We start from the raw sequence: 25671 nt of genomic DNA, 5'->3' as shown, positions 1-25671 counted from the left end.
AATAATATATTCATCTATTTGCTTTTTTCTTTTAAAACAACTTTTCTTTTCGAAAACAAGATTATTTATATTATATTATGTGCCAAAATTTTAATCTGAAATTTAATAAATGCTTAGTAATGAAAATTTTCTATTGATTAAAAATAAAGGAAATATAAATGTATATGTATATTCTATTGATTTGCTTCCTCTTTTTTTATTGCATCAATATTCTTGTGTGAAACATCATAACTAGAATTGTTGCCAGGATTTGTTTGATCACAAGTACTATCTTTATTTGAACGCTTAAGAAATTGCATCATTATATTTGAGCTACCATAAGATTTAGTCATTTTCCTGTAAAATAAGAAGTGGAAAATAAAAGAAAAAATCACACTGAATTAAATTTGTTGTTTTATTTCTGATCAGTCAGTCAGTAACAACGTAGAACTTCGTACGCACGTACATCAGTTCGAGTTGCCACACTACATTAGCACAGAGATACAATTGTCGATTCGAATCCCGTAGTGGTAGAGGTAATAAGAGTATAAGCAGTAATCGGGAAAATTAGGGTTTGAAGATATTATTCAAGGAGTATAATCCAGTGAAATAAATTTGGAAAGAGAAAAAAGGGACATGAAGAACTCGGAAGATTAAAATTCGGGAGAACGCAAAGAGTGGGTACACCTGCGCCATTGAAAACGATTTTGAGCCGTGTCATTCAGGGTCTAACCATCGGTTGTTGTCATCTAGCGGACCCCAACCAGGTAGACTACACCTATCAACGTGGCTCAGCCCACTTGTCAGTGACTTCATGGATTTGTGCCATGTTTTAGCCTGGCCGCCCCTGGCTTTCTTCCAACCTACACCCACACCATAAAATATCGCACGTCGGGGTAGTCAGTGGTTATTTCTGATAGGGAAAAAATATCAGAATTAACTCAACGAAATAGAAAGGGAATTACTTTTCTGAAAAATTGAATAATTAATGTTGACTGCAACAACAATAATAACAATAGTTTGAATATTACGATAATACTTCTGTTTACTTACTGAAGAATCAACTGCCTTTCTTCTATTTACAACCATAGACCAATTTCAAAAGAGCTTCAAGTTAAACCCAAGGTCCGAAGGCGAAGTTGTACTGCTGACTGTACAGAGGTGTGACAGCAGTAAGGTGTTTCCTTCAGACAACCAGCATGGCAGCGATGCTGCTTTCCCACAAGGAGGGGTGGGGTTAGAAACGGTCGGCCCTAAAAATGCACACCTCGCCTTACCCACGGATATCCGTCTCCGGCGGTAAGGTCTCAACAAGTACGGAGCTAACACGAAAATTACCCATAAAAAGGTCGTGTTTGACCGACCTCAAGCAGTTGTCCCTTGGGCACCGCGGTCACGCTCCCAGGTCACTAAGACCACCTCTAATCCAATTTCCTTTTCAGGTACCTCCAGAACAACCCTTCCACGGTGTGGGCAACCGGGAAGTGATAACCGCCCTCATACCTCTACCAGCACTCAAGACCACTGTATTCATAATCAACCTCCTTCTTCACTTCCTATTATTCCTCCTACATCAACTTTCACTTCTAAACTTCCTTTTTCGGCTTCCCCCTCAAGTGTCACCATAGCCAACGATTCTAGTGCTCAAAACACTGTCCCAGATCTACTGAAACCTCGCTCCAAACTACACATTGGACCCCTCAACGTACGCATCCTATGTCAAATCGGTTAGCAGGCTTCCTTAGCTAGGACCCTAGAATCTCGTATCATTGATGTATGCTGTCTCCAAAACACGCACACAGGATCCCAGTGTGGTCATTCACTTGACCTCACCTCGGCAAAACGGAGAGCCAACGAGATACACCCTCCATGTATCTGGCGACCCGACGGCTAGCTCTCGTGGACTGGCAGGAGTAGGGATAGCATTAAGCACGAGGGCGGAACAAGCACTGTTAGAGTGGATTCCCGTCAACAGTCGTCTATGTGCTGTTCGGCTAAACGGCTCCGTAAGAATTCGGAAGGATAGGGATACACGTCGTTGCCTTTTCGTCGTTTCTGCCTACGCTCCAACTGACTGCAGCTCAGATGATGTGAAAGATGAATTTTACAGAAAGCTTTCTGAACTTCTTCAGAAAGCTAAACGCTCAGACATATTACTCATAGGGGTGACTTTAATGCTCAGATAGGTAGCTTAAACCAAACAGAAAGGCATTTAGGTGGATATTTTAGCATTCCGGCACAGCGAACAGATAATGGTGACCGTCTGCTGCAACTGTGCTCAGACAATCGCTTATTTTTAGCAAACACAAATTTTAAGCATAAGGAGAGACATCGTCTAACATGGCGACCCCCTACACTAAACCAACGATGGACTCAAATAGACCATATTGCCATCAGTCATCGTTGGAGAGGGTCGGTAGAAGATTGTCGCTCATTCTGGAGTACCTGCTTGGACTCCGACCACGCCCTAATACGGGCACGCATCTGCTTGCGCCTCGCTGGACGCAAAAAGCCACAGTAAAAAGACCCAATAGAACTGAGTTGAGTAACGAGAAAACCAAAAGTAGGTTCCAGGAACAACTGAGGTCACACTTAGGTAGTTCTGAAAATGAGGCTGACCCAGATGTTGCTTGGAAAGATATACAAACAGCTGTGGAAACAGCAATGACATCTGTCAGTGATTTAAACCACAGAGTTACAAAGAACCAGTGGATTTCTTCAAGGTCTATGACACTGATGGATTCTCGCAAACTCGTCCCATCAGGTTCCGAACATGATGAAGAGCGACAACAAATTAGATCTAGGTTAAGAAAAAGTCTAAGAAACGACCGTGAGCAGTGGTGGGCAATGAAAGCAAAAGAGATGGAAAAGGCGGCGACTATAGGGAACACAAGACAACTTTACAGACTAATAAAAGAAACTGGGATTAATAAGTCAAGTGTAAGTCAGATTATTTTGGAGAAAGACGATACTCTCATCTGCTTCCAGTCCAGACGTTTAGAACGATGGGCGGAACATTTTAGAGAACAGTTCAACTGGCCTTCAGCTACTCTATAACTACCCTCCATTCCCAGACAGTGTGAATGGAACATTGAAGTAGGTCCCCCGACTCCTGCTGAAGTTCAAAGGGCTATAGTTAATCTGAAACGAGGAAGGGCAGATGGATTGGCTCCAGAAGTCTTTAAGGATGGCGGTTCAATTTTAGCGATTAGGTTGACTAATATTTTAGCTAAGATCTGGGAGTTAGACGTTATCCCATCTAACTGGTCACAATCACTTATCGTCCCAATATATAAGAAAGGGTCAAAATCATCCTGTGACAACCACAGAGGGATTAGTTTAACTAATATAATATCTAAAATACTAGCTTCGATAATTATCAGACGCCTAACTAAGACTCGTGAACTGCAAACACGAGAGAATCAAGCTGGCTTCAGACCTGGTCGTGGCTGCATCGACCACATATTCACCATTCGTCAGGTTCTAGAACACAGGCATACTTATCGGCGTCCGACAACGGTGGTCTTTCTTGACTTAAAAGCAGCATTTGACTCGGTAGACCGCGAGATTCTGTGGCAGTGTCTGTCATTGAAAGGCGTACCTCAGAAGTACATAAACCTTGTAAAGGCTTTTTACTCGAACACTACTAGTCGAGTCAGGGCTCATGGCGAACTGTCATCTACTTTTGCAATCTCAAGTGGTGTCCGTCGAGGCTATCCACTGCCTCTATTTTTATTCAACTTCACAGACCTACTGATGGAAATTACATTCTTGTCGACTGAATTCTCGGGTATTGATCTCCTTCCACCAGGAGGTCTACTTATCGACTTAGAATACGCAGATGATATAGTCCTGTTTGGTGAAGATACTGATAAAATGCAGTCTTTTGATAACACTGAGCAAGAATGCCAGGATGTTTGGAATGCGCTTCTCCCCCTCTAAATGCAAGTTGTTACTTCAGGACTGGCCTGCATCAACACCTGAACTAAGGATAGGGAGTGAAGTAGTCGAACGCGTTGGCAACTTCACTTATCTTGGAAGTCTGATCAGCCCTAATGGGTTGGTGTCTGACGAATCTCAGCACGAATTCGAAAAGCTCGTTCGTTGTGTTTTACTTTACGGCTGCGAAACGTGGCCATTAAGAGTAGAAAATATTCGTAAGCTACTAATATTTGACCACAGATCCCTTAGAAATATTGCTGGCGTCTGCTGGGATCATCGGGTAAGTAATAGTGAGGTTAGACGCAGGGTATTAGGGGATGATGGTAAATCAGTTGATGAGGTTGTTAATCTTCATCGGCTGAGATGGTTGGGCACGTGTTACGTACGCCTGAACACCGATTACCACGACGTACAATGCTAACCGGTGTTAGAGATAGTTGGAAGAAAATTAGGGGCGGTCAAACCAAAACGTGGCATCAGTGCTTGAAGACACTAACCTCTAGTCTGAGCCATGTTGGTAGATGCAGACTACTTGGTTGGGGTCTTCGTGAGTTTCGTAACCAATGGTTGGAGACTCTTGGTGACATGGCTCAGAATCGATCACAATGGCGTCGGTGTATACACTCCCTGTCTTCCCTTAAACTAAGAGATTAAAATCACTTCATATCTTTCTTTCTACTAACTAATTCTTTCCTCCTATACTATATCCTTATATACAATCTTTCTCCTATATATTACCACCACTGGATTAACTACTCCTATGAATCCGGTGTTCATCTTGCTGTGCTAATGAGGTATGGCAACCTGGACCGATGCATATATGTGCCTGGTCCTACGTTGTAGCTGACTGACTGACTGACTAAGTTATTGACTTTGTGAAATACAACGAAAATGTGTTTAGTAAAAATTCTATTTCACACTGCTTGCGTATATATATATATATGGCAGATTTTTAGAAATGCTTAAATTGATCATTTAGGCAAGTATGCTAGTTTGTATAATTTTGAAAAGATAACAGCCCTATGTGCCAGACTTCTGTCCGACCTCAGAACTAAACCTTATAGATCATGTAAAAAACATCTTATTTTGGATTGCAGTTTTTTTTAACTTAGCTTAGCTGTACGCTTCATGAAGTATTATCAATAATGCTGATTACTGTCAACAGTGAAGGAGCACGTTATACGGAACCCTTAAATTGTAACGAAATTATGTTTTTGAGAGTGACCTTTATGCTTTTTCCCGCGTGAGACGAGTAAAATCCTTCATAACCGCGAAAATAAATAGATTTTAGACGATTCTTAGATGACATCATCAAAATAGGTCATCTGTTAGCTACTAACAAAAAGTAAGATTACTTGTCCCAACAAGAATAATCGATTACAAAGTATTCAAAAATAGTGAAGTGAGTTAATAGTAATATAGCACTGGAACTCCTTCATGTGTATACATATTTTTAAAATATTTTAACTCACTTGTGTTCTTCTTCTTCACTAATCGGTCTAATACAGTTAGGCTCGTTATACGTGGAATTGTTGACCTGAGATGTAACGGGATATTTAATGACAGACACATTGTCCAGATTGTCTGCAAGATCGGTGAGAAATTGATATGCCTGAAATTATAGTTTACTTATTCATTACGTGGAAGCTAATCACAAAAGAGATTTTTGCAATAGAATAGGGAAATATAAGAAAGAATGCGTTCTTTAACATGATTAGTAGTTGAATTGTTTTCCGTAAACATGATTCTATCTTCATATTTAAAGTATAGAAATCATAGTAATTTGATATTACGTGATCAAAGATCTACCCACAAGGCCATTTAAGAGAAATAAACTTCTTGACTCACTTCAATTGAGACAGAATCCAACTATGCTTTTTATGTATGAATTGGCTAAGTATAATAACAATGATTACGATGACAGACTGATAACTAAGGATCGTTGGGTAGCTGCATCATCTCTAGCAATCATACAAAGTTTTGTGTAGATATTTATGAGTTACAGTTTGCTAATAAATATTTAGGATATTTAACGAATGTAGTGAATCATCAATTCATTCGATTAATTTGTTCACACTAGTTCAAAACGTAGGCGCGCATTATTAAAGAGTTTTAAACTAGGATCAAAGAGCTTTTTAGATTCCTTTGGTTTTCGGAAATTCTCTAGCTGATTGTCATCATAATCAATAATAAACTGAATTGATTACAAGGAAAATATCACTTTCTCAGTCGATAGGAACTAACAAACTTGCCAACAGGTTTAAGAATAAGAGCAAACTAATCAAATACCCACCAACCAAGCTATTGGGTGATAACTGTAACAGTAATAGCTTTATTAAACACTGAGTGATTAGAATGTTATAATTTGTTCCAATTAGTGAAAGTTATAACACTGCAATAAATAAAATGTTACACTGTATATCTTATGAGAATAAGATATTCAAGTGGTGAAAACTCTTGAGTTCAAATACTTCGAAAGTGGTAGTTAAATTTATATCGCTTTTCCTTCGTATATACGACTTATAGATTCAATGGAAATGAATGCCGAACACTTCACATTTTTGACTAATTTAAACTCAGTTCTATACAATATGTCAACGAACTTGAGATTATTAGACGGTTTGAGAGTACATCAATGTAAAGCACTGACCAATAAAAGGTTTCTGTTTTTCAATTCCTAATACCGCTCTCTTTTTATTACCGGTAGCTTAGTTATCTAGACAAATTTTTGAGTGATTAGGTAATTTGTTTTAAAAGAAATTCTAAACTGATAGTTGTAGAAGGATGTTTTCAGCTTCTGAAGTTAAATGTTCTAAAAAAACACCGGATTCAGAATGTAGTTTCTGTAGCGACTAAAAGTTATATAATCGAAGATCAAACAACGTTGCTTAAGTATTGTCTTAATGACTGTTTACGATTATCAGTTTTAGTGTTTCTTCTTAAATTTTGGCCGCCTACATCAAATTAAAACTCAAGAGTGGCAAAAGTAATCGTTTCAATAATCTTTAGGATAAAACTGATTTCATAAAGTTAACTTCAGTTCTTAAAAAATATCCTTTAGTTTAACACACTACACAACAATATACACAAAATGAAAGTAACGGTCATTATTTTATCCATTTAAAAAATAAGACTGAAAAGTATAGAAATCCTAATTTTGTTGAACTATACTTGTTTATAATTGGATTCAGCGGGATCCAGCCACTCATAAATATCATCATCGTTATCTAAAATGATCTTTAATCAGAATAAAATTACAGAATTATGATGTAGTATGAAACATACAGGCATTCTTGAATGCACATCTGCCATGATGCCCTTTGAACTTGTGGTTATTATGGTATATGAATACATCTACACAAACAAGTTTAACACATCGAGTAATTACCTGTTTCTCATAATTATGAGCAAACAAACCTGCCATCATAAGCAATTTGTCAGGATCTTCAAGCATAAGTAGAGATCTAAAAAATATTAGTATGATTACCTGAAGGACAAAAATAAAATGGTTGTTTTTTCTTGATTCCAACTTTCCATTCATAAAATCTGAAAAGAATTAGTAGTTCTATGTAATAAGAGTTGAATTTAGATAGGATAGAGGTAAGTAAGTGATTAAAACAAACTATTATAACATTAGCACATTTTATTTACAAATAATAAAATTATGAATAAAGCCTTTCTAAAATATGAAAAAGAAAATAAGTGACTTCTGGTTAACAGAACTAGCTATAAGTAGTTTTAGTCTGTATTGTTCATGAAAGGTATACAATATAAATTCATAAACTCTGAAATGGGGGTCAAAAAAGCCTTAGATGATGTCACAGATTATTGTAAATTTTATGGTTGATCACTTGATATTTACTTGTTTCCTTAAATTATTTATTTTAACACATTGATATTGGTACAAGGAGGCACCAAATACATATGCGCCACACAAATCTCATTCGATATGTGTGAGGGCTGTATTACTGCCCGGATGCCCAGACCGAAACAGGTGGTTTTCTTAGGGGGGCACACCCCGAGCCTTCGACCAGAAGGTCTGATCCACAAGGCAGTGGAACATTGTAAGGAGATGCAGTCCCATGGTAGCCGGTGACCAACGATTGGTTCATACGCCACTTGTTCCCGCAGGATACTGGAGCCCATGTGCACCATTGGTTTGGAATCCGGTTAAAGCGCCAGACATTCGCTTTTCGTCCTCCCATTTTCGTGAACAACACCCCCGCCACGAGAAGGCAGTGAGTAGGACTTCCCTGGCAGAAGCTATATACGCGTGGCCGTGTGAGAGCATTTCGAGAGGGAGAGCGGACTCTCCCCACTCTCGGCCGTACCAGGGCATTTGGGGGCGGTTTCCTTAAAACTTACTTTTCATCTCCACGTAATCCAGGTGATGCTTTAGACAGGAAGATGATTGAAATGCTTAGTTAACACAACAATAAGATAATCGATGAGCCATAATTTTAGTGTAAGAACAGAACCGAGTTAAAGACTTTTAGACGAGAAGTTGTATTACCAAAGGAAACAGATTGTAATAACTAGAAGTCAGACAGCATTATGCCGATATACCATGTTTTAAATATTTATAATAATGATTTCCAGTTGGTTCACGATAATTGCGATTTGAATGATTGGTCCATTCTAATACAGAAGGTTTTATTGCGGACCCGATGATGGTAGCTGGCACACAATACTTCAAAAATTAGCCATTAATACGGGAAGTATGGGAAAAACTTGGTATTCAGGCAAAACAAATTGAAGGAGTACAATTTAGTTTGTAGTGACTAAAGCATGGCGAACTAAACGTAGAAGCAACCAACCGAAAAAGGGCAAGAGTCACACCAAATATCGGAAGAGGAGAAAAAGCACTTGCGGTTTCCGTTACCAATAAGACTTCAGCATTATCAATAAAAATTGAGTAATCGCTTAATCACCTTAGCAGGTAGTTGTGAACATATACAATGACCAGACAGTGTGGAGTCTGTAATTTAGGGCCAGTATCTTTATAACAATTAAATATTTCCTTATCGAAAAAAATAGGTGTATGAGTATAATTTAACAATGAACAGTTTCCTATTTTCAGTTGGGGTGAATAAACGATTACCCTGACTTGTAAATAAACAAATTAAAGTAGTGTGGCTACATTTTGGAAAATAATTACAGAAGTTGTGAAAATTGAGGAACAAATTATATGTGATATTGAAATAGATAAAAATTACTAAATAAGCGTGAAGGAATGAGATATATCGAAGTAATGGCGGAAAGCAGATTGATTATGACTATGACTAAATACCTTCCCAAATAACGGGTTCTTGTTTTACAAGTATGACAGACAGATTCAACTGCCATAGCTTAAATCTATCTAAACTACAAAGTACCTGACCAGCTATCGTCTGAATGCAGTATTTCATCCTACTAACTGCCTAATTAGGTTTTCTATCTCACTATATATATATATATAAATATATATATATATATATATATATATATATATATATATATATATATATATATATATATATATATATATATATATATGAATCACTTTATTTCTGATACGTAAAAGCTAATTAGATTTGATTAATAGTTCTAATATGAAAATATTAAACTAACAGAATTCCAAGTTTTTGTTTAGTTCTTTAGTAGCAACCAATCAAAATAGGAATCGTTGGTTCTGATCATCATTTTTCGTTTTGAAACCCATGAACTGAATTTCTCATGACAGAAAATACGTTGGTCCGTTCTCTATAAATTTAATCACAGGTATGCTTATATTTTATATACATCCTTATTGCGTGGCAGGCAGTAATTCGTAAAAAAATCTTGAGTAAATGCAACTGATATACAATCGATGACTAATTCAGACTATGCGATTTGACCTTCTAAAGACGTATCCTTCTACCAAAATAGAGGGGTGGTTAGATGGCTCGGACAATTGACAACTGACGATTTGACTTTCAAACTATCCAACAAATTACGGGTGAATACATCACAGTTAACCTTCTTGATAGCATATCTTACAGCCTATTGTACCAATTAATACGTATTTACAGAGTTCTACCGTTTTTAGCTAAACTTTAAGTTAATCAGTATTAGTGGCAGGCAGGATGGGATATGACTTACCCTTGAACCACAACTACACATCGTTTGCCTTCTTGCAGTGAACACTTGTAAGAGCGTTTATCTAATAATGATTCGATACGAGCGTTGAATGTGTGAAAAGTGGAAGTCGAGTCCCCATGAATAAACGCAGGTATTAAACCCCAACGCATCACCTGAAGTGAATGGCCTTTATCCTTTGTATCAGTGAACTGGTTTGAAACTAGAACTGGTCTAAATAAGATTAAAAAATATGAAATAGTATTTTTGTGTGAGGATGGTTGTCAGTCAAACTCCATCAAAGTAACACGTTGATGGTAGTCCGTATTAAGTCGTTCACGAATGAACAGCTGTATTTTTAACGAACAGCAAGTAATTTGAACAATGGTCCATATGACAACTGGTGTCTAACTAAGTGTAAAATGACAGAACATTGAGGTAGGTTATAGTTTCATATCATGATTTCCTTGGAGATGACTGTGATAAATGCAGAGAACTATATCCAACCACTTATCGTTTGGTGAGCTCTAAAAATCCAAACATCAACTTTGATACTAGCAACAATCTATTAAACTGTTTCTTAGCTATACAAATCATTGTCATTTTAATATATGCGGCAGTATGGAAATATAATTTGCAAATATGTTAGCCTATTGCAGTGTGGCTGATTATCTAAACTCGAATCTCATGAAACAACGACCGATTAAAATGAACAACTATGCCAAGAAACCTTAAAAACATGTAGTATTCTTCATAATGAAGCACAAACATGCGGCGGAATTCACACTTCTAGGAACAAGTGCTAAGTTTGACGTACACTAACATCCACACTAGCCAGTCAAAATTTGAAAGAAAGGAATCTTGAAAAGATTTCACATTCTACAAAACAAATATCTTTCCACGACTAGATGGACAGATTAAACAGACGAGATTTCAGAAGTAAACATAGTGAGTATAATAGTGTATTTTTAATGTTATACATATACTATTACCCACACATAAATGTGAGACATTTTTTTCAAAAACGTAACGATGTTAACAATACAGATGTAAGTTTTTTATTGCACCATGTCATTGTATATTGTAGCTATTACTTTTCATGAAATTTAAAGATGTTCGGCTACCTTCACAACTACTTGAACCATCTTTATGCTTTCCTGTTTAGAGTACCACAGAATCAAATACGGAAGCCTTAACATTTACTTCCACACTTGCTCATGTGTAACTAATGGGTTAACATTGTTTATTATGAGTAACAGTCAGTTTATTTTGACTAATCTCTTTAATAGGAGTATTTTTCGTTACGTTGAAGACAACGAGATTCATATTGTTGCATAGTTTTTGGTAATTGTTATACTATCAAAATATAACGGTATACACAAGATCTTAAGTTAATGTGGATGGATAATCCTGGAAGAAAAATAGACCTTCATCGAAGTTTTTAAAAAGAGGCCTTTTCAGATAAATTTCTATGAAAAATATTCTTACAGGGAAAATTTGTCTGGAATTTTTAGGGGACATATTCGCGTACAAATTTTTAGAGATAAAACGATTACTTTATGTACCTGAATAAAATGTTACTTAAGCATAGTTTCTCACAGGCTTGTGTAGAACTTTATAACAACTTCACAATATTTGCTGGAAGTTTGACCGAATTCTCTCATAAAACATCATGATGTACAGAATCAGATGTGAATACATATACGAATCTTCATAGAACTAATCACTATCATTAAACCAACAGAGCTTCACTGAATACCGCCATACAGCTAACTAAAGTTATCATTAGCTTCTAAAGGATGTGTCCTCCTTACAGTGCAGATATCCGCTATATAATATCAATGCAAGCTATTTTAATAAATGATACGAATTGTAATATATGAGTTAGACAGCGATAAATTCATCCAAAATATGCACAGTAAACCCAAACCTCATCATATTAGCTTTGAGAATGTTAAGCGAGGAACAAACATACGTGAATGATCCTGGAGATATATTATATGACGGATTATACTTTTGACCACCAGGAGCATTGTGCCAGTTAGGTTGCCCTATTTCTTTGTTGTTACGAAGATTAAGCTGACATTTGGCACATATCGTGCTCGGTTCCAAAGCACTAAATGTAATTCAAACTAAAACTACATATTACCAAGCCGTCCTGCCACACATTTACTCAACCTTGAAAAATTTAACATTCCTTCAAGGTGGCTCTTCACTGGCCAATATTTTTGTGATGGAATCGATCGGTAGTTTATACCACTAACTCAAGGCGGCAGTTTCGAGGATTGCTGACTTTCTGTGATTGTGTAGGTGTAATTAGAATTGCACACTACGTATGTTTTTTTTCCTGGTTTGCTTCTGTTTAGTTTATAAGTCATGCTTATTTTCATTCTACGATTTGCAAACACTCGATTAAGTGTTCTATGTAAACTAATATATATTGCTTAATCTGAAGGCTGAGACCGTTCTCATTATTTAACTATTGATTACGTTCATGCCCTAACGAGATAATAAATCAAATTAGTTCTTGCAACATAATATTCATTGCTAATCAACAAAAGAATATATGATGATTGCCGATTCACCGGTCTCACACTGTACTTCCACTCAATGACCGGGTTATGTATTGTTGGTTAGTGAACTGGATTCTAGGTATGGTTCTGGTTACTTATACTTTGATTCATTTTTCACTGGCTGGTTCGCGTCACAAAGATCAGATTTATATGCCTGTTTTGGCTGTTATGAAGATGTTCTTCACAACACATTCACTGCTGTAAATATCAGTTATCTGTGTAGGTCTGCAAAAGATACACACCATTCATTTATGAAATCAGCTGTGACTTTTATTTATGGTAGGCTTATCAGGTTGTTCAATACATGTGTAACGAAGTCTCTGTTTCGTAGTCACATGGGTGTAGTTTTAAGTGACTCAGTTGTTTTTGCCTAATCAGTTTCAGTTTGGGAAGGACAGGAGGCCTGATGGCCTGTGTTAGTCCTGGCAATGGTGGTCCCTCAGTTGATCCAACTTTCTTTTGAAAGAATCGACGGATGGAGCCTCAACCACGTGCTGAGGTAATGAGTTCCACTCGTTGGTGATTCTATGGGAATGTCGATAGTCAGCTGACAAGTAATTTGTTCTTGGCTTGTGAACTTTTTTGTAGTGCCCTCGTAAATTCTCTGTTTTGGAAGACAGGAAAAATGAGGGCATATCAGGTGCGAATTTGGCACTAAGCAATTTGAAAACTGTAATCAGGTCGCCTCTAGTTCTGCGATATGACAACGGGAAAAGGTTCAGCTTGGCCAATCGAGCTTCATACGGAAGCTTCGCTATTCCGGGAATCAACTTAGTTGCCGTTCTCTGAACCTTTTCCAGAAGCTCACTGTCTTTTTTAAAGCAGGGGCTGGTCGCTTGTATGCAGTACTCAAATTTAGGACGTGAGAACACTGTATACAAAGTCAAAAACGTCTTAGCGTCGACATGACTAAAAGCCCTACGTATTGACCATAACGTTCTAAAACCCTTGGCGGCTATTGCACGGCAGTGTGCAGTAGTCTTTAAGTCTTGACTAACGATAACTTCTAAGTCATTATATGTCTGGACGACGGGTAGCTCAGTGTTATTCATCGTGTATGTATCTGTACCTTGATGACCGATATGCATCACAACACACTTGGAAGTATTTATCGGCAACTGCCAGGTTTGAGACCATTCAGATAATTTCTTCAGGTCACTTTGGTCAGTCAGTAACAACGTAGAACTTCGTACGTACGTACATCAGTTCGAGTTGCCACACCACATTAGCACAGAGATGCAGTGGTCGATTCAAATCCCGTAGTGGTAGAGGTAATAAGAGTATAAGCAGTAATCGGGAAGATTAGGGTTTGGAGATGTTATTTAAAGAGTATAATCCAGTGAAATAAATTTGGAAAGAGGAAAAAAGGGACATGAAGAATTCAGAAGATTAGAATTTGGGAGAACACAGAGAGTGGATGCACCTGCGCCATTGCAAACGATTTTGAGCCATGTCATTCAGGGTCTCTAACCATCGGTTGCTATCATCTCGCGGTCCCCAACCAGGTAGTCTACACCTACCAACATGACTCAGTTCACTTGTCAGTGACTTCATGGACTTGTGCCATGTTTTGGTTTGGCCGCCCCTAGCTTTCTTCCAACCTACTCGTATACCACTGAACATAGCACATCGAGGCAGTCGGTCGTTGGGCATACGTAACACGTGTCCCAGCCATCTCAACTGATGAAGTTTCACTACTTCATCAATTGGTTTGCCATCCTTATATAGTACCCGTTTCCTAACAACTGCATTACTTACTCGATGGTCCCATGATATACGAGCAATGTTTCGAAGACACCTATGATCAAATACTAGTAGCCTACGGATATCCTCTACTCTTACCGGCCATGTTTCACTGCCATAAAGTAGGACGGAACGAACTGCTGCGCAGTAAACACGTCCTTTGGTTGATAGACGGATATCTCGCCTACGCCATAAATGACGCAAGTTGGCAAAAACTAGTCGAGCCTTCTGTATCCGTGATGAGACTTCCAAGATAAGTGAAGCGGTCGACACACTCAACTACTTCACTCCCTATCACTAGTTCGGGTGTCGATGTAACCCAATCCTGAAGCAACATTTTGCATTTCGAGGGAGAGAATCGCATCCCGAACATGCTTGCATTGTTGCTTAGAGTGGTCAGAAGACTCTGCATTTTGTCAGCGTCTTCACCAAATAAAACTATGTCATCTGCATATTCTAAGTCAACAAGTGAACCTCCCGGTAGAAGTTCAACCCCTGGAAATCTAGACGAGGAAAGTGTTATCTCTAAAAGTACGTCGATGACGAAGTTGAACAAGAATGGAGAGAGTGAGCAGCCCTGACGAACACCACTTGAGGTAATCAATTCTGATAACAGTTCGCCATAAGCTCTCACTCGACCAGTTCAGTTGTGTTCGAGTAGAGAGCCTTTACAAGGCTAATGTACTTCTTTGGTACTCCTTTCAGTGACAAACACTGCCATAGAACCTCACGATCAACAGAGTCGAATGCCGCCTTAAGGTCGAGAAATACTACCATTGTGGGGCGTCTGAATGTGTGTCTGTGTTCTAGAACCTGACGTAGTGTGAATATCTGGTCTATAAAACCACGTCCATGTCGAAAACCAGCCTGATTTTCTCTAGTCTGCTCTTCACGAGCTTTAGTTAGGCGTCGAAGTATTATTGAAGCTAATATTTTAGACACTATATTAGTCAAACTGATTCCTCTGTGATTGTCACAAGAGGACTTTTGTCCTTTCTTATAGACTGGCACAATCAGTGATTGAGACCAGTCAGATGGGATTACGTCCAGTTCCCAAATTCTACCTAAGACCTCAGTTAATCTCATTGCTAATACTGGACCACCATCCTTAAAAATCTCAGGAGTAAACCTGTCAGGGCCTGCTGCTCTCCCTCGCTTCAGATTTCCTATGACTTTTTCAACTTCGTAAAGGGACGGAGGACCTACATTAACTTGCCATTCAGGTTGACTAGAGATCGTGGGAAACTGAGGTGTGGCTGAAAGCCAGTTGAACTGATCCCTAAAGTGTTCTGCCCATCGATCCAATCTCCTGGATTGAGAATGAATAATATGTCCATCTTTCTCTGAGATTGTTTCGCTAACGGTCGGGTTCCTAATTCCGGTTTCCTTAACGAGTCTGAACAATTGTCTGCTATTACCTATTGCCGCTGCCTTTTCCATCTCTCTTGCTTTCGCTACCCACCACTGTTCACGATCATTGCGTAGGCTTCTTGTCAGCTTGCGCTTAAGCTGACTCCGCTCTTCATTATGTTCAGAGCCGGGTGGAATGAGTTTCCGAGCATCTATCAGTGCGATAGATGCTGCTGAGATCCAGTGTTGCTCCCTAACCTTCTGGTTTACCTTACTAGCAGATATCACTGCTGTTTCCACAGCTTTTCGGATATCATTCCATGCTGCATCGGGGTGGGCATCACATACATGGCTGCCTAACTGTTTTCGTAGTTGTTCCTGAAATATACTCTTAGCTTGACTATCATTAAGTAGGCCCCTAAGAGGTTTCCTTGCAGCATCTTTCCTACGTCCAGTAAGACGCAAGCAAATACGCGCTCGCACTAGAGCATGATCTGAATCTAGGCATGTGCTCCAGAATGAGCGACAGTCTTCTATCGAGCCCCTCCATCGGTGGCTGATAGCGATGTGATCTATTTGGGTCCAACGTTGGGACGAATTAGGGGTCGCCATGTTAAAAGATGTTTTTCCTTATGCTTAAAGTTAGTATTTGCAAGGAACAGGCGGTTATCTGAGCATAGCTGCAACAGACGGTCGCCATTATCTGTTCTTTGAGCCACGACACCATAAGATCCACCTAGGTGTCTTTCCCTATCGCTTAGTTTACCTACTTGAGCATTAAAGTCACCGGCCACTATTACTACATCCGAGCGCTTAGCTTTTTGGAGAAGGTCCGAAAGCTTTCTGTAAAACTCATCTTTTACATCATCTGAGCTGCAGTCAGTGGGAGAATAGGCAGAGACGACGAAGAGGCAACGACGAGTGTCCCTATCTTTCCGGATTCTTACTGTTCCGTTCAGTCGGACAGCGCACAAACGACTGTCTACTGGGATCCAGTCTAAGAGAGCTAGTTCTGCCCTAGAACTCAATGCTATACCTACGCCGGCGAGGCCACGGGAAGCAGAATCAGGGCTTCCAGATACACGAAGCGTAAGTCGAGTCGGTTCTTTATTTTGGCATGGTGAGGTCAAATGAATGACGCTACTTGGATCCTGTATGCGCGTTTTGGAGACGCAGCACACATCGATGGCGCGAGATTCTAAAGTTTTAGCTAAGGAAGCCTGCTGTCCTATTTGGCAAAGTGTTCGTACGTTAAAAGCTCCTACGTGTAGTTTAGAGCGTGGTTTCAGGAGACTAGGAATGGCGTTCCACGTACTCGAATCGTTTGCCCTAGCGGTGCGAAGTGATAAAGAGACGTGAGGAGGGTTAGTCGGGGAGATAAGAGAGGTATTAGGAGGTGTAGGAAGGATTTGAATGTGACCACCTTGGTCTCTTGTGCTGTTACGGGTATGAGGGCTGATGTCACTTCCCGGCTGCCCACACCGTGGAAGGGTATTTCTTGAGGAACCTGAAAAGGAAATTGGATTAGTGTTAGTCTTGACGACCTGGGAGCGTGACCGCAGAGCCCAAGGGACAACTGCTTGAGGCCGGTCGCGCACGTCCTTTTCGTGGGAGGTTTTTGACGTGTTAGCTCCGTTCTTCAAAGGGCCTTACCGCCGGAGACGGAAATCCGTGAGGTAAGGTGAGGTGTGACATTTTTAGGGTCGACCTTTTCTAACCCCACCCCTCCTTGTGGGAAGGCAGCATCGCTATCATGCTGGTTGTCCGAGGGAAACATCTTACTGCTGTCACACCTCTCTACAGTCAGCAGTACGACTTCGCCCTCAGACCATGAGTTGCTGCTTTAAGTCTTACCGTTCATCAATCGACCTGCCTGGCATGGTAGAACCTGCAGAAACATATGTTCCAGCCAATATTGCTCGGTTGGGTCATCACGATAGGCAAGCCCGACCACCGCGTCAAGGTAGCAGCTTCGATCGGGCCACTTTGGAGTTCTAAGCTATCACCCTCACATCGTATCGTTCTCCATATCTTGACATCGTCAGCATATAGCAAGACCGATTATGATAGGAGACGAGGAAGGTCATTTACATACAAGAGGAATAGCACTGGCCCCAAAACTGTACCCTGGGGCACTCCACTAAGCACGGTTTCCCAGCTAGATAACTTTGAGTTCACCCTTACTCTTTGTTGACGCCCAACTAAGAAGTCTTTTATCCACATAAATAGATTGCCTCCAATCCCGACATTTCTTAACTTATATAACAGCCGGTTGTGCGGAACCTTGTCAAAAGCTTTGCTGAAATCAACGAAGGCTACGTCTACAGGTAACTTTTGGTCCTTAAGAGCGCACCAGTTTTCACGAGCCACTGATAAGTTAGTGAGACAAGAGTAACCTATTCTGAAACCGTGCTGCTTCTCCGAAAGTATCCGGTAATGAGGTTCTTAGTTTATTCCGAAGAAAAGTAGCAGTATTCGTTTGTTTGTCTATCCTCATAGTGTTAATTACTGATAGGTTTTTCAAGCTATTCTCTAGTTACCTCACAAACTCCTATGAACTGCAAATCATCTTATCTCTTCCCATTATATTTGTCATTGTTCGGCTTGCACTTAAAAAGCTTTTCAAATACACTTTGGTTATAATTGCATGTTGCTGATACTCTCACTGATCCTACACATACTTAATGTATCAAGCTGGTTTATTTTGAAAACTCTCGTTTCAGGTTAGCTACTTTGTTTCAGGCTTTCGTGGTTAAGTTGGTCACAGGTATTGGTGTAGTTTAATATCAGTGTATTTATGGGCAATCCATATTTTATATCACAAGACGAACACTAACCCCACTTTGTTAGATTTGGTTGGCTTTTGATTTTATGTAATGTTGGCTGATCCTACTCTTCGTTATGCGGATATTCAAGCCTGTTGCTCTTGTCTTGGATTTCGTGAGGGCGATACATACAAGATAGATACTGATGCAGAAGGTATTTATGGAAGATATTGAATTCAGTTATAGTTTCCATTCGCACTTTATTGCGTTACTTACGAAATGAAACTGCTGAATGTGATATACGACGTGAACTTGGTCAACTCCGCATTGTTTCCAGTGATCTCATACCGCTTCTCCGTTGTTGTAGCGGCAATAAAATATTATTTGAACTGGTCATTCGTCTTCTTATGAATTTGACTCAACCTGCAATTGTATGTTTTCGTCAAGAGATACCAAAGGATCGTGATCTTTACAGTGCTTATCTTCAAGTTGATGATTTGCTAAAGTCATACAAAAAAGTGGGTAGTATTAAATGTACATGGATAAAACCTTAGGACTTTGCAGATGAAGAATTGTTTCGGGTCCTGTGTAATGTGGTAGGCAGTTTGTTAGATAGAGTAAGTTGCACTTTGTGTTTGTTAGTTACTATTCATGCGCAAACTTTTCAATTAACTGAATTTTCACCAATAATTGAAATGATATTTCGGGTTCTTTATATATATATATATATATATATATATATATATATATATATATATATATATATATATATATAGAGAGAGAGAGAGAGAGAGAGAGAGAGATCACGGAACAAAAAATGTTAACTTCCCTAAACCAGTTTACACGGTTGCACTGATCGTATTGCATGAATTGATTATTTATTACTATTCGGGAGCTCAGTGGTTTAATAAATCGATTCTCAGTCATTAGTGGGAAGTTCGAGCCTTGTTCCACCCATCTCGTACAATGATATAATCAACCTCGTAATCCTGTTAGATACGTTATAGAATTATAGTCGTGTATATGTGAGTTTGGTTTTAAAACGGATACCATAAGAAAATGAGTAAATTGTATGTGAAATGCACAGATGTAGACTACCTGGTTGGGGTCCGCGTGATTGTCTGAACCAGTGGGTGATGTGGCTCAGAATATTTTGTTATAGCGTAAATGCGTCCATACTTAGCCTTCCCCTAGACTCCAAGTTTCTAAATTCCTTATAATGTTTCTATTTAACTAATTTATGTTTTTTAGATCTTACTTTCGATGCTTAGTGTCTTCTGTTACCACCTTCGCTACTCTGGGATTTGCCTTGACAATTTCATCTCGCTGTCCTAATGGGGTATGGTAACTGGAACCGATGTACATACGTGTCAGGTTCTATGCTGAGTTAGACTAAATAGCTATCAAATAAATTGCTCATTCCTCATAAACAAATTCAAAGACCTTTGTGATTTGCTTTACTTGTGGTTAAACACACAAGCGTATCTTCTTTTCATATGATGACTGACCAAATGAGTTCATCAGAATAGATAAACACACTTGATCATGTTCCGCAATAATTCGCTTCCTATTATTTTTACGGATGTAAGCATTGATCTTCAAGACTTAGAACGTGCACATGTTTTAAACATTTGGTCATCTTTATCTTTAAAGTATGTGTTGATTATTGGGAAACTATAAGAGATTCAAGTGAATGTCGGAAGTAAATCCATCTACACTATTGGGACTGATTTTCAGGTCATATCGCCTAGTCTTTAAGCACTGGTTTTGAACTTGTAATAAACGATTTGTAATTTTGTGTCTAATATATGACTACCTCTTTATTCAGTTTAATACTCATTAACTACTTACTTCATACCTTTTATATTATTTTTAGAGCTGGGAAGAAAGGAGTGAAGAAGATCGTCTTCTCATTGAGCGTATTTTGATTTTAATACGTAATGTACTTCATATTGCTCCTGATGTTGTTGGCGAGCAGGTAATTGACTTTGTCATGTTAAGACAAATTTGCTTCAGCGTACGGACGAGGATGTTTCTGTACATGACCAGATTTTATGGGCAATGCATTTATCTGGGTGGGATGAACTACTTTTGTTTCTTGCAAATTCAGATGATGAACAAATGTTCGCTTTTCATACTCTTGAAATCATATCACTGATGTTAAGGGAACAGGTTAGTTTTACTCTATCTGGCAACTCAATATCAGTCACAGAAAAAGCTTTTCTTTTTTCTTAAAGAAATTATGTTTGTATCCATATGATTCTAATATGTACTATGGACGATAAAACCTCTCAGGATAAACTTTAGTCAAGTGTCCACAAAGAAAATCCTCAATACAACAGTTTTTTTGCCTATTTCTGGATGAAGGTTTTGTTAATTGATGAATAAATGAATATTTTATTGTTGACTAGATATGGAAACCTGTATAAAAAGTGTTACATCATATCAACCGAATTTTAAAAAGGCCAATATTTATTAGAACTTGTAACCTTTTCCTTTTATTATCAAACGTCTAAGTTATTATTCCATATCTTCTAAAGGAAGATCTAACAAGAAATTTGTGGATGTCTACATCATGAAAGATCAAATATTTTATTCTTTAAATTTTGCTCAAGTATTATAACGGGGAAATGTTATAATTTTTTAAATAAATGTTTGACCAATTCAGAAATGAAATCTAGCACTATTACTTCTCATTTTCTTGTTCAAGGTGCTAACTAGCTTCATCTTTGTCCTGTATTCACTGTCTTTCTATGCGTAATCTTTTTTTGTAGCTTGTAAGTATAGTTACCGTTTGTATGCAATTTATTTTGATTCAAGAATCAGATAATTCATCCAAATATTGCTCTTCATTTCCATAGACACCTGAGCTACTTGCCTGTGCTGGAAACAGAGCAGAAACTAAATCTGAGTTAAACACTCGGAGAAAGTATGTTTCAGTTATTTTTAATAGAAAACAATGATGTAGACTTATTGAAAGATTGAAAATTCGAGATGATATGGAACGAAAGAATTTTCTTTACGCCTGTAACCTAAGGTGAGTGATTTGATGTTATTGATGTAGATTTATTTCAAGTGATAAACAACGGCACTATGACTTTTCTGTTTCGTGATGTTTGGTATTGTATTTAGTCTTTCGTTATAAAACTCACTAAATTTTGTTTATATTGTTCATTATCTTTATTGAATAAGATAATAACATACAATCAAAGACTAAATCAGTCATAGAACAGTTCAGAAACCACATACAGGTTTTTTTATCAGATATTAAGCTAGATCTTTTATATGAAGTCTAGAAGTTTTCGGTATGCAAACCATATCAAATGAGCTTGGTTTGAAGCAACTTAGCGATTGACATTCAAGTATTTATGTTTCTCAAACAACACTTCACAAGATAAGATTTTTCTTGTGACGATCAACATTAAACATTGTTTACAGTTATTCATTTCTGTCTGAACTAGATTTCGTAATGAGCTCGTATAGATAAAACAAAATGTGTATTTTATAACATTCAGTTGTAAATGCACTTCACAGCCATATGTATATTATAGTTTTGACTGAATATCTGTTTATATGAAGAAAGACTAGGTAAAAGTGAACTTCATTTTTATTACGATACATGAATCTTTATTTTTTTGAACCATATCGTAAACAAGTCACTACTCCATTTTTAAAAATAATTATAGTTACCAAACAATGCTCTCTATGAAATCAACTGTAATTCCATACATTCATTTAGTGTAAACTACTACTATCTTCAAATGACTCATACTAAATAATTGATTTTATTACCAAACAAAGGCCATTAAGTTTCAATACAAATGCAAAGAATATTACAAGACCTGACAATGAAACAAAATTAAACTAACTCATTCTCTAGGTACTTGGGTATAAGCCGCACTTTCAGTATGAGGGCTAATGATACTACTCAGGCGCCCAAACCAAAGTTGGTGAGGCGGGCTTTGAACAAGAGACTGAGTGGGTGAGAGTCGATCTCCTTAACCACTAAACCACCGTTACAAAACATTATATGTTGGTCAGCAATAAAACATAACTGTTAATCATGACATTTACGTAGCGTTCTTTGATATTTAACTGTAGAAATATCACCACTAAAATAGTCAACTAAATCAACTGTTAGACACTTAACGTGAAAATAAAATGTCCATAAACGAACTAAATAAGGTGATAACTTTCTGTAGATAGTGTTAATTTTGGAAAGATTTTACAGTATAAATAATCATAGATTGGTTTGTTTTATTTTGAAATATATACGTAGTTATGATGACTCTACAATTTTATTTTATTTATATAGGCAAGCACGATTTGGTGGTGCTTTTGAATTGGTAAATACACCATCTTTGAGCGAACGTCCACTGATTTACCATCATGATATTACCCATAAAGCTCAAATGGCAACTGTAATTTCGAAACAGTTGGACAGTTCTGTAGATGTGGTGGATAATGTCGGCATCGTTGAATTAGATGTAGGAAAGCGAAAGTTCCGTAAGCCTAAACATCGTAAACCTTTAGTTGACCGACCAGTACACCGGCGTTCAATTTTGGCTGTCCAGTTATATCTGCAGGTATTGATTTTACAATACGTTATTCGATCATATTATTTATGTTTACAAGTAATAAACTCAAATCAATGTTTACTTTCAATATATCTTTTTCGCTCTACTCATAAATTTCTGCTTCATATTTTCCGTCAGCCAGAGGTGTCACTGATTGTTGTTCATTTGTTCGCTGACAACGTTTGCTGTGTTGTGTTGTTTGTAGTGTAGAAATATGTTCAAACTCTGGTTCTTACTCCCCTGTTTTACTTGTACTGTTGGTAATCATCCACAAAAACTAGCAACTTCCACTTAGACTGAAATAACGTAGCCAGTTTATAGTTTCTCGAACAGATTAAATTAAGGCTCATTGTTTATGTACCTACTTGCGTAACCTGATCATGATAGAATATACGCGCTCCATTATTACTGCTTCAACAATGAAAAACACGTTTTATTTGTCACAGCACTTTTAAAACTTGTACTACAGTAGGTTATTGATCTGTAAAATTGTTCATTACTTCAAGAAACCCACTTCCAATCAAAAAGTAACCATTTTGAGTGTTACTCCATTTGCCAATATCCTGACATTGTATTGTAAATCGATCATAATAATTTCTATCTTATAATTTGGCAATTTTAATTTTTATATAATTTACAAAAAATTTAGGGTTTCTGTTGGCAATTTTTAAAGTTCTGCTATAATCCAATCATGCGTGTTGTACAGTCAGGTTTAACTCGTCAAGCTAGCCAGGAGAATGATGAAACTTATTTCCTTTGGACAATGCGATTCTTTATGGCATTTTGTCGAGTTTATCGATTTCGCTCAGACTATATAAGGTATATATTGTTTTACAACTTGTTGAAATGTTAATAATTCACTAGATAATCTAAATAGTTTTAAGAAATTAAATGTTTTAGTAGTGTTCTGTAGCTGATTATATTTTGACTTATGATTATTTTAGCGACACATCAGTTTGTTACTCATAAAACTAGATTGTTTTCAGATAGGAAAAAGACCAACACTAGTCGATAACTAAATAATGGTCAATGTTACGTTCCTAGTTCTAATGAAGTCATATTAGCCAAGTTTGAGGTGTGGTCATTATTATTACCGAACCTCATTGTACAAAGGGATTCACTAGTGTTGTCTCCAAATTCAGTATTACACAACGCTTGTTTAAACATTTTTGAATTACCTGTTTCTTGGAGGCTGTAGATACACCTATGTGATTAATTTCAGCAAGTTCGAAACTCATGACTTCTCAAAAAATCCGACAACGAATAGTAACACATGTAGTCGTATACTGCTTGGATCATTAAAGCATGCAAGTAAAATAATATTGCCTTTTCATTCTTGTCACGATAATAAAAAAATTTGTTCTTAAATACATTTTTATATGGAAATTAACATTATGAACACCTTAATATTTGATGATCCATATATTATTATGTTCGTTATTATTATCTTCGTTTTATTCAATTTGATATGTGTGAAATGAATCGGTGATGGTTACCCATTGAAAAGAGTACTTCTTGATACATGTTCAATACTTATCGTTAGGTTATAACCAATTCAGATATCTTCAAACTGATTATAATCATCCGACCCTACAAGTTATCAACTGATAAACCCCATAAGTATTCTGAATTAATTGTTTGCTAATATTTTCTTATTTTACTTATTACAGATATAATATCTTGTCAATATTTAAGTAATTCTTGTATTGTTTTGTATTTTGTTCATGAGTAAAGTATTTAATCACTTCCTATTTCTATGTTCCATTCTTTAGTGTGTTTTTTCTTTTCGTATAACGCGTTGTATTTTAATAAGTATCAACAGTTAATTGAAATAACTTTCTCGTTGCTTACACTTTTTTTCTGTTAATAAATACTGTTGTTGTTTCCCTAGTGAAACTCTCAGTGTGCCAATTTTTCATTGGATATATGATCAAGTAATAAATTATAAAGAACATTTAGTAACCGATAAACGTGGTGGCGCTTCAAATCAACGTGCAATCCAAGCAGCTCGACGTTTAGAACTTTCTGTAGCCTGTTATAAAGAATTTCTCACTTGCCTAAATCGTATGCTTCATGTAACTGGAGCAGATAAGACTGTTCAACCAGGTGACGATGAAACACAAGATGGTGTTGAAGAACGATTACGTTCACAAGCTAATGTTGCTGAGTCGATTATTGGTACATAATGAATCATGCTACATTTATCTAATGAGTTGATCGGTATTTATTACTGTCCCGTATCATTTTATGATTTAATAATAGCAAGAATTGCCTCGGTGAATACTATACGTTTGAATGTAATAAGATCTCATCACGAAATATGCAGTATTCCTACAACATTTCTGCGTTATCAACATTTAACTTTCTAACAGTTAAACGGTGACTAACTGGCCTATACATTCATCCTCAAGTGCTTACTACCAGTCGTATATGAATTTTATAGTAATCGTCTCTCGTTTGTCCAAGGGACAGAAGAGGAAGGAGATATACGAACCTTTATGGTGGTACTTCTTTAGTTTACCAGCGATTAGATTCGCGACAAGCTGTAAATATTTTATGAAAGCCCATAAGTATACTTGTTTAGCAGTCATATTTAATTAGTTAAAACCAATCCTAAACAGAAACTGAAAACAAAATATTCACATT

The 25671-nt window shown here is 37.5% G+C and overlaps 2 protein-coding genes across 6 annotated transcripts in view; one reads left to right on the top strand and one right to left on the bottom strand.

Annotated features, from left to right (window-relative positions):
- Window positions 1-41: 41 nt before the first annotated feature.
- On the bottom strand, window positions 42-12235 carry MS3_00003866 (uncharacterized protein). Of its 4 annotated transcripts, XM_051211732.1 has the most exons (9): window positions 12167-12235; window positions 11993-12133; window positions 10042-10251; window positions 7409-7467; window positions 7310-7365; window positions 7207-7275; window positions 7093-7158; window positions 5394-5533; window positions 42-336 (listed from the first exon to the last, which is right to left on the bottom strand). In XM_051211732.1, the coding sequence occupies exons 1-9, from the start codon at window positions 12184-12186 to the stop codon at window positions 174-176; spliced, it is 924 nt and encodes a 307-aa protein (XP_051071828.1). In that variant the 5' UTR covers window positions 12187-12235; the 3' UTR covers window positions 42-173. The 4 variants fall into 4 exon arrangements, with proteins under 4 accessions (XP_051071828.1, XP_051071831.1, XP_051071830.1 ...); XM_051211735.1 differs by having other exon boundaries at window positions 7310-7467; window positions 12167-12207; XM_051211734.1 differs by having other exon boundaries at window positions 7339-7467; window positions 12167-12207.
- A 51-nt stretch (window positions 12236-12286) lies between these two features.
- Window positions 12287-25671, top strand: part of MS3_00003865 (uncharacterized protein) — a 29407-nt gene continuing 16022 nt past the window's right edge. For both annotated transcript variants that reach the window (XM_035729456.2, XM_051211731.1), the window contains exons 1-11: window positions 12287-12350; window positions 18407-18662; window positions 18695-18966; window positions 19003-19065; window positions 20325-20426; window positions 20465-20620; window positions 21310-21377; window positions 21417-21485; window positions 22764-23034; window positions 23675-23844; window positions 24917-25203. In XM_035729456.2, the coding sequence (XP_035586557.1) occupies window positions 18560-18662; window positions 18695-18966; window positions 19003-19065; window positions 20325-20426; window positions 20465-20620; window positions 21310-21377; window positions 21417-21485; window positions 22764-23034; window positions 23675-23844; window positions 24917-25203 (1561 nt within the window). In that variant the 5' untranslated portion in view covers window positions 12287-12350; window positions 18407-18559. The remainder of the gene's footprint in view (window positions 12351-18406; window positions 18663-18694; window positions 18967-19002; window positions 19066-20324; window positions 20427-20464; window positions 20621-21309; window positions 21378-21416; window positions 21486-22763; window positions 23035-23674; window positions 23845-24916; window positions 25204-25671) is intronic.

Source organism: Schistosoma haematobium, chromosome ZW (assembly GCF_000699445.3).
Source record: "Schistosoma haematobium chromosome ZW, whole genome shotgun sequence".
NCBI lineage: Eukaryota > Metazoa > Platyhelminthes > Trematoda > Strigeidida > Schistosomatidae > Schistosoma > Schistosoma haematobium.
This window is presented reverse-complemented; position numbering and strand designations above follow the sequence as displayed.

Bases quoted from the DNA above. Each gene is read 5' to 3' on its own strand.
- MS3_00003866 (XM_051211732.1), bottom strand. From the start codon at position 12,186: ATGTGTGGCAGGACGGCTTG. The intron at 12,134-12,166 runs GTAATATGTAGT...AATTACATTTAG, and splicing joins ATGTGTGGCAGGACGGCTTG to TGCTTTGGAACCGAGCACGA. The intron at 337-5,393 runs GTGAGTTAAAAT...CTTATTTTACAG, and splicing joins AGTGAAGAAGAAGAACACAA to GAAAATGACTAAATCTTATG.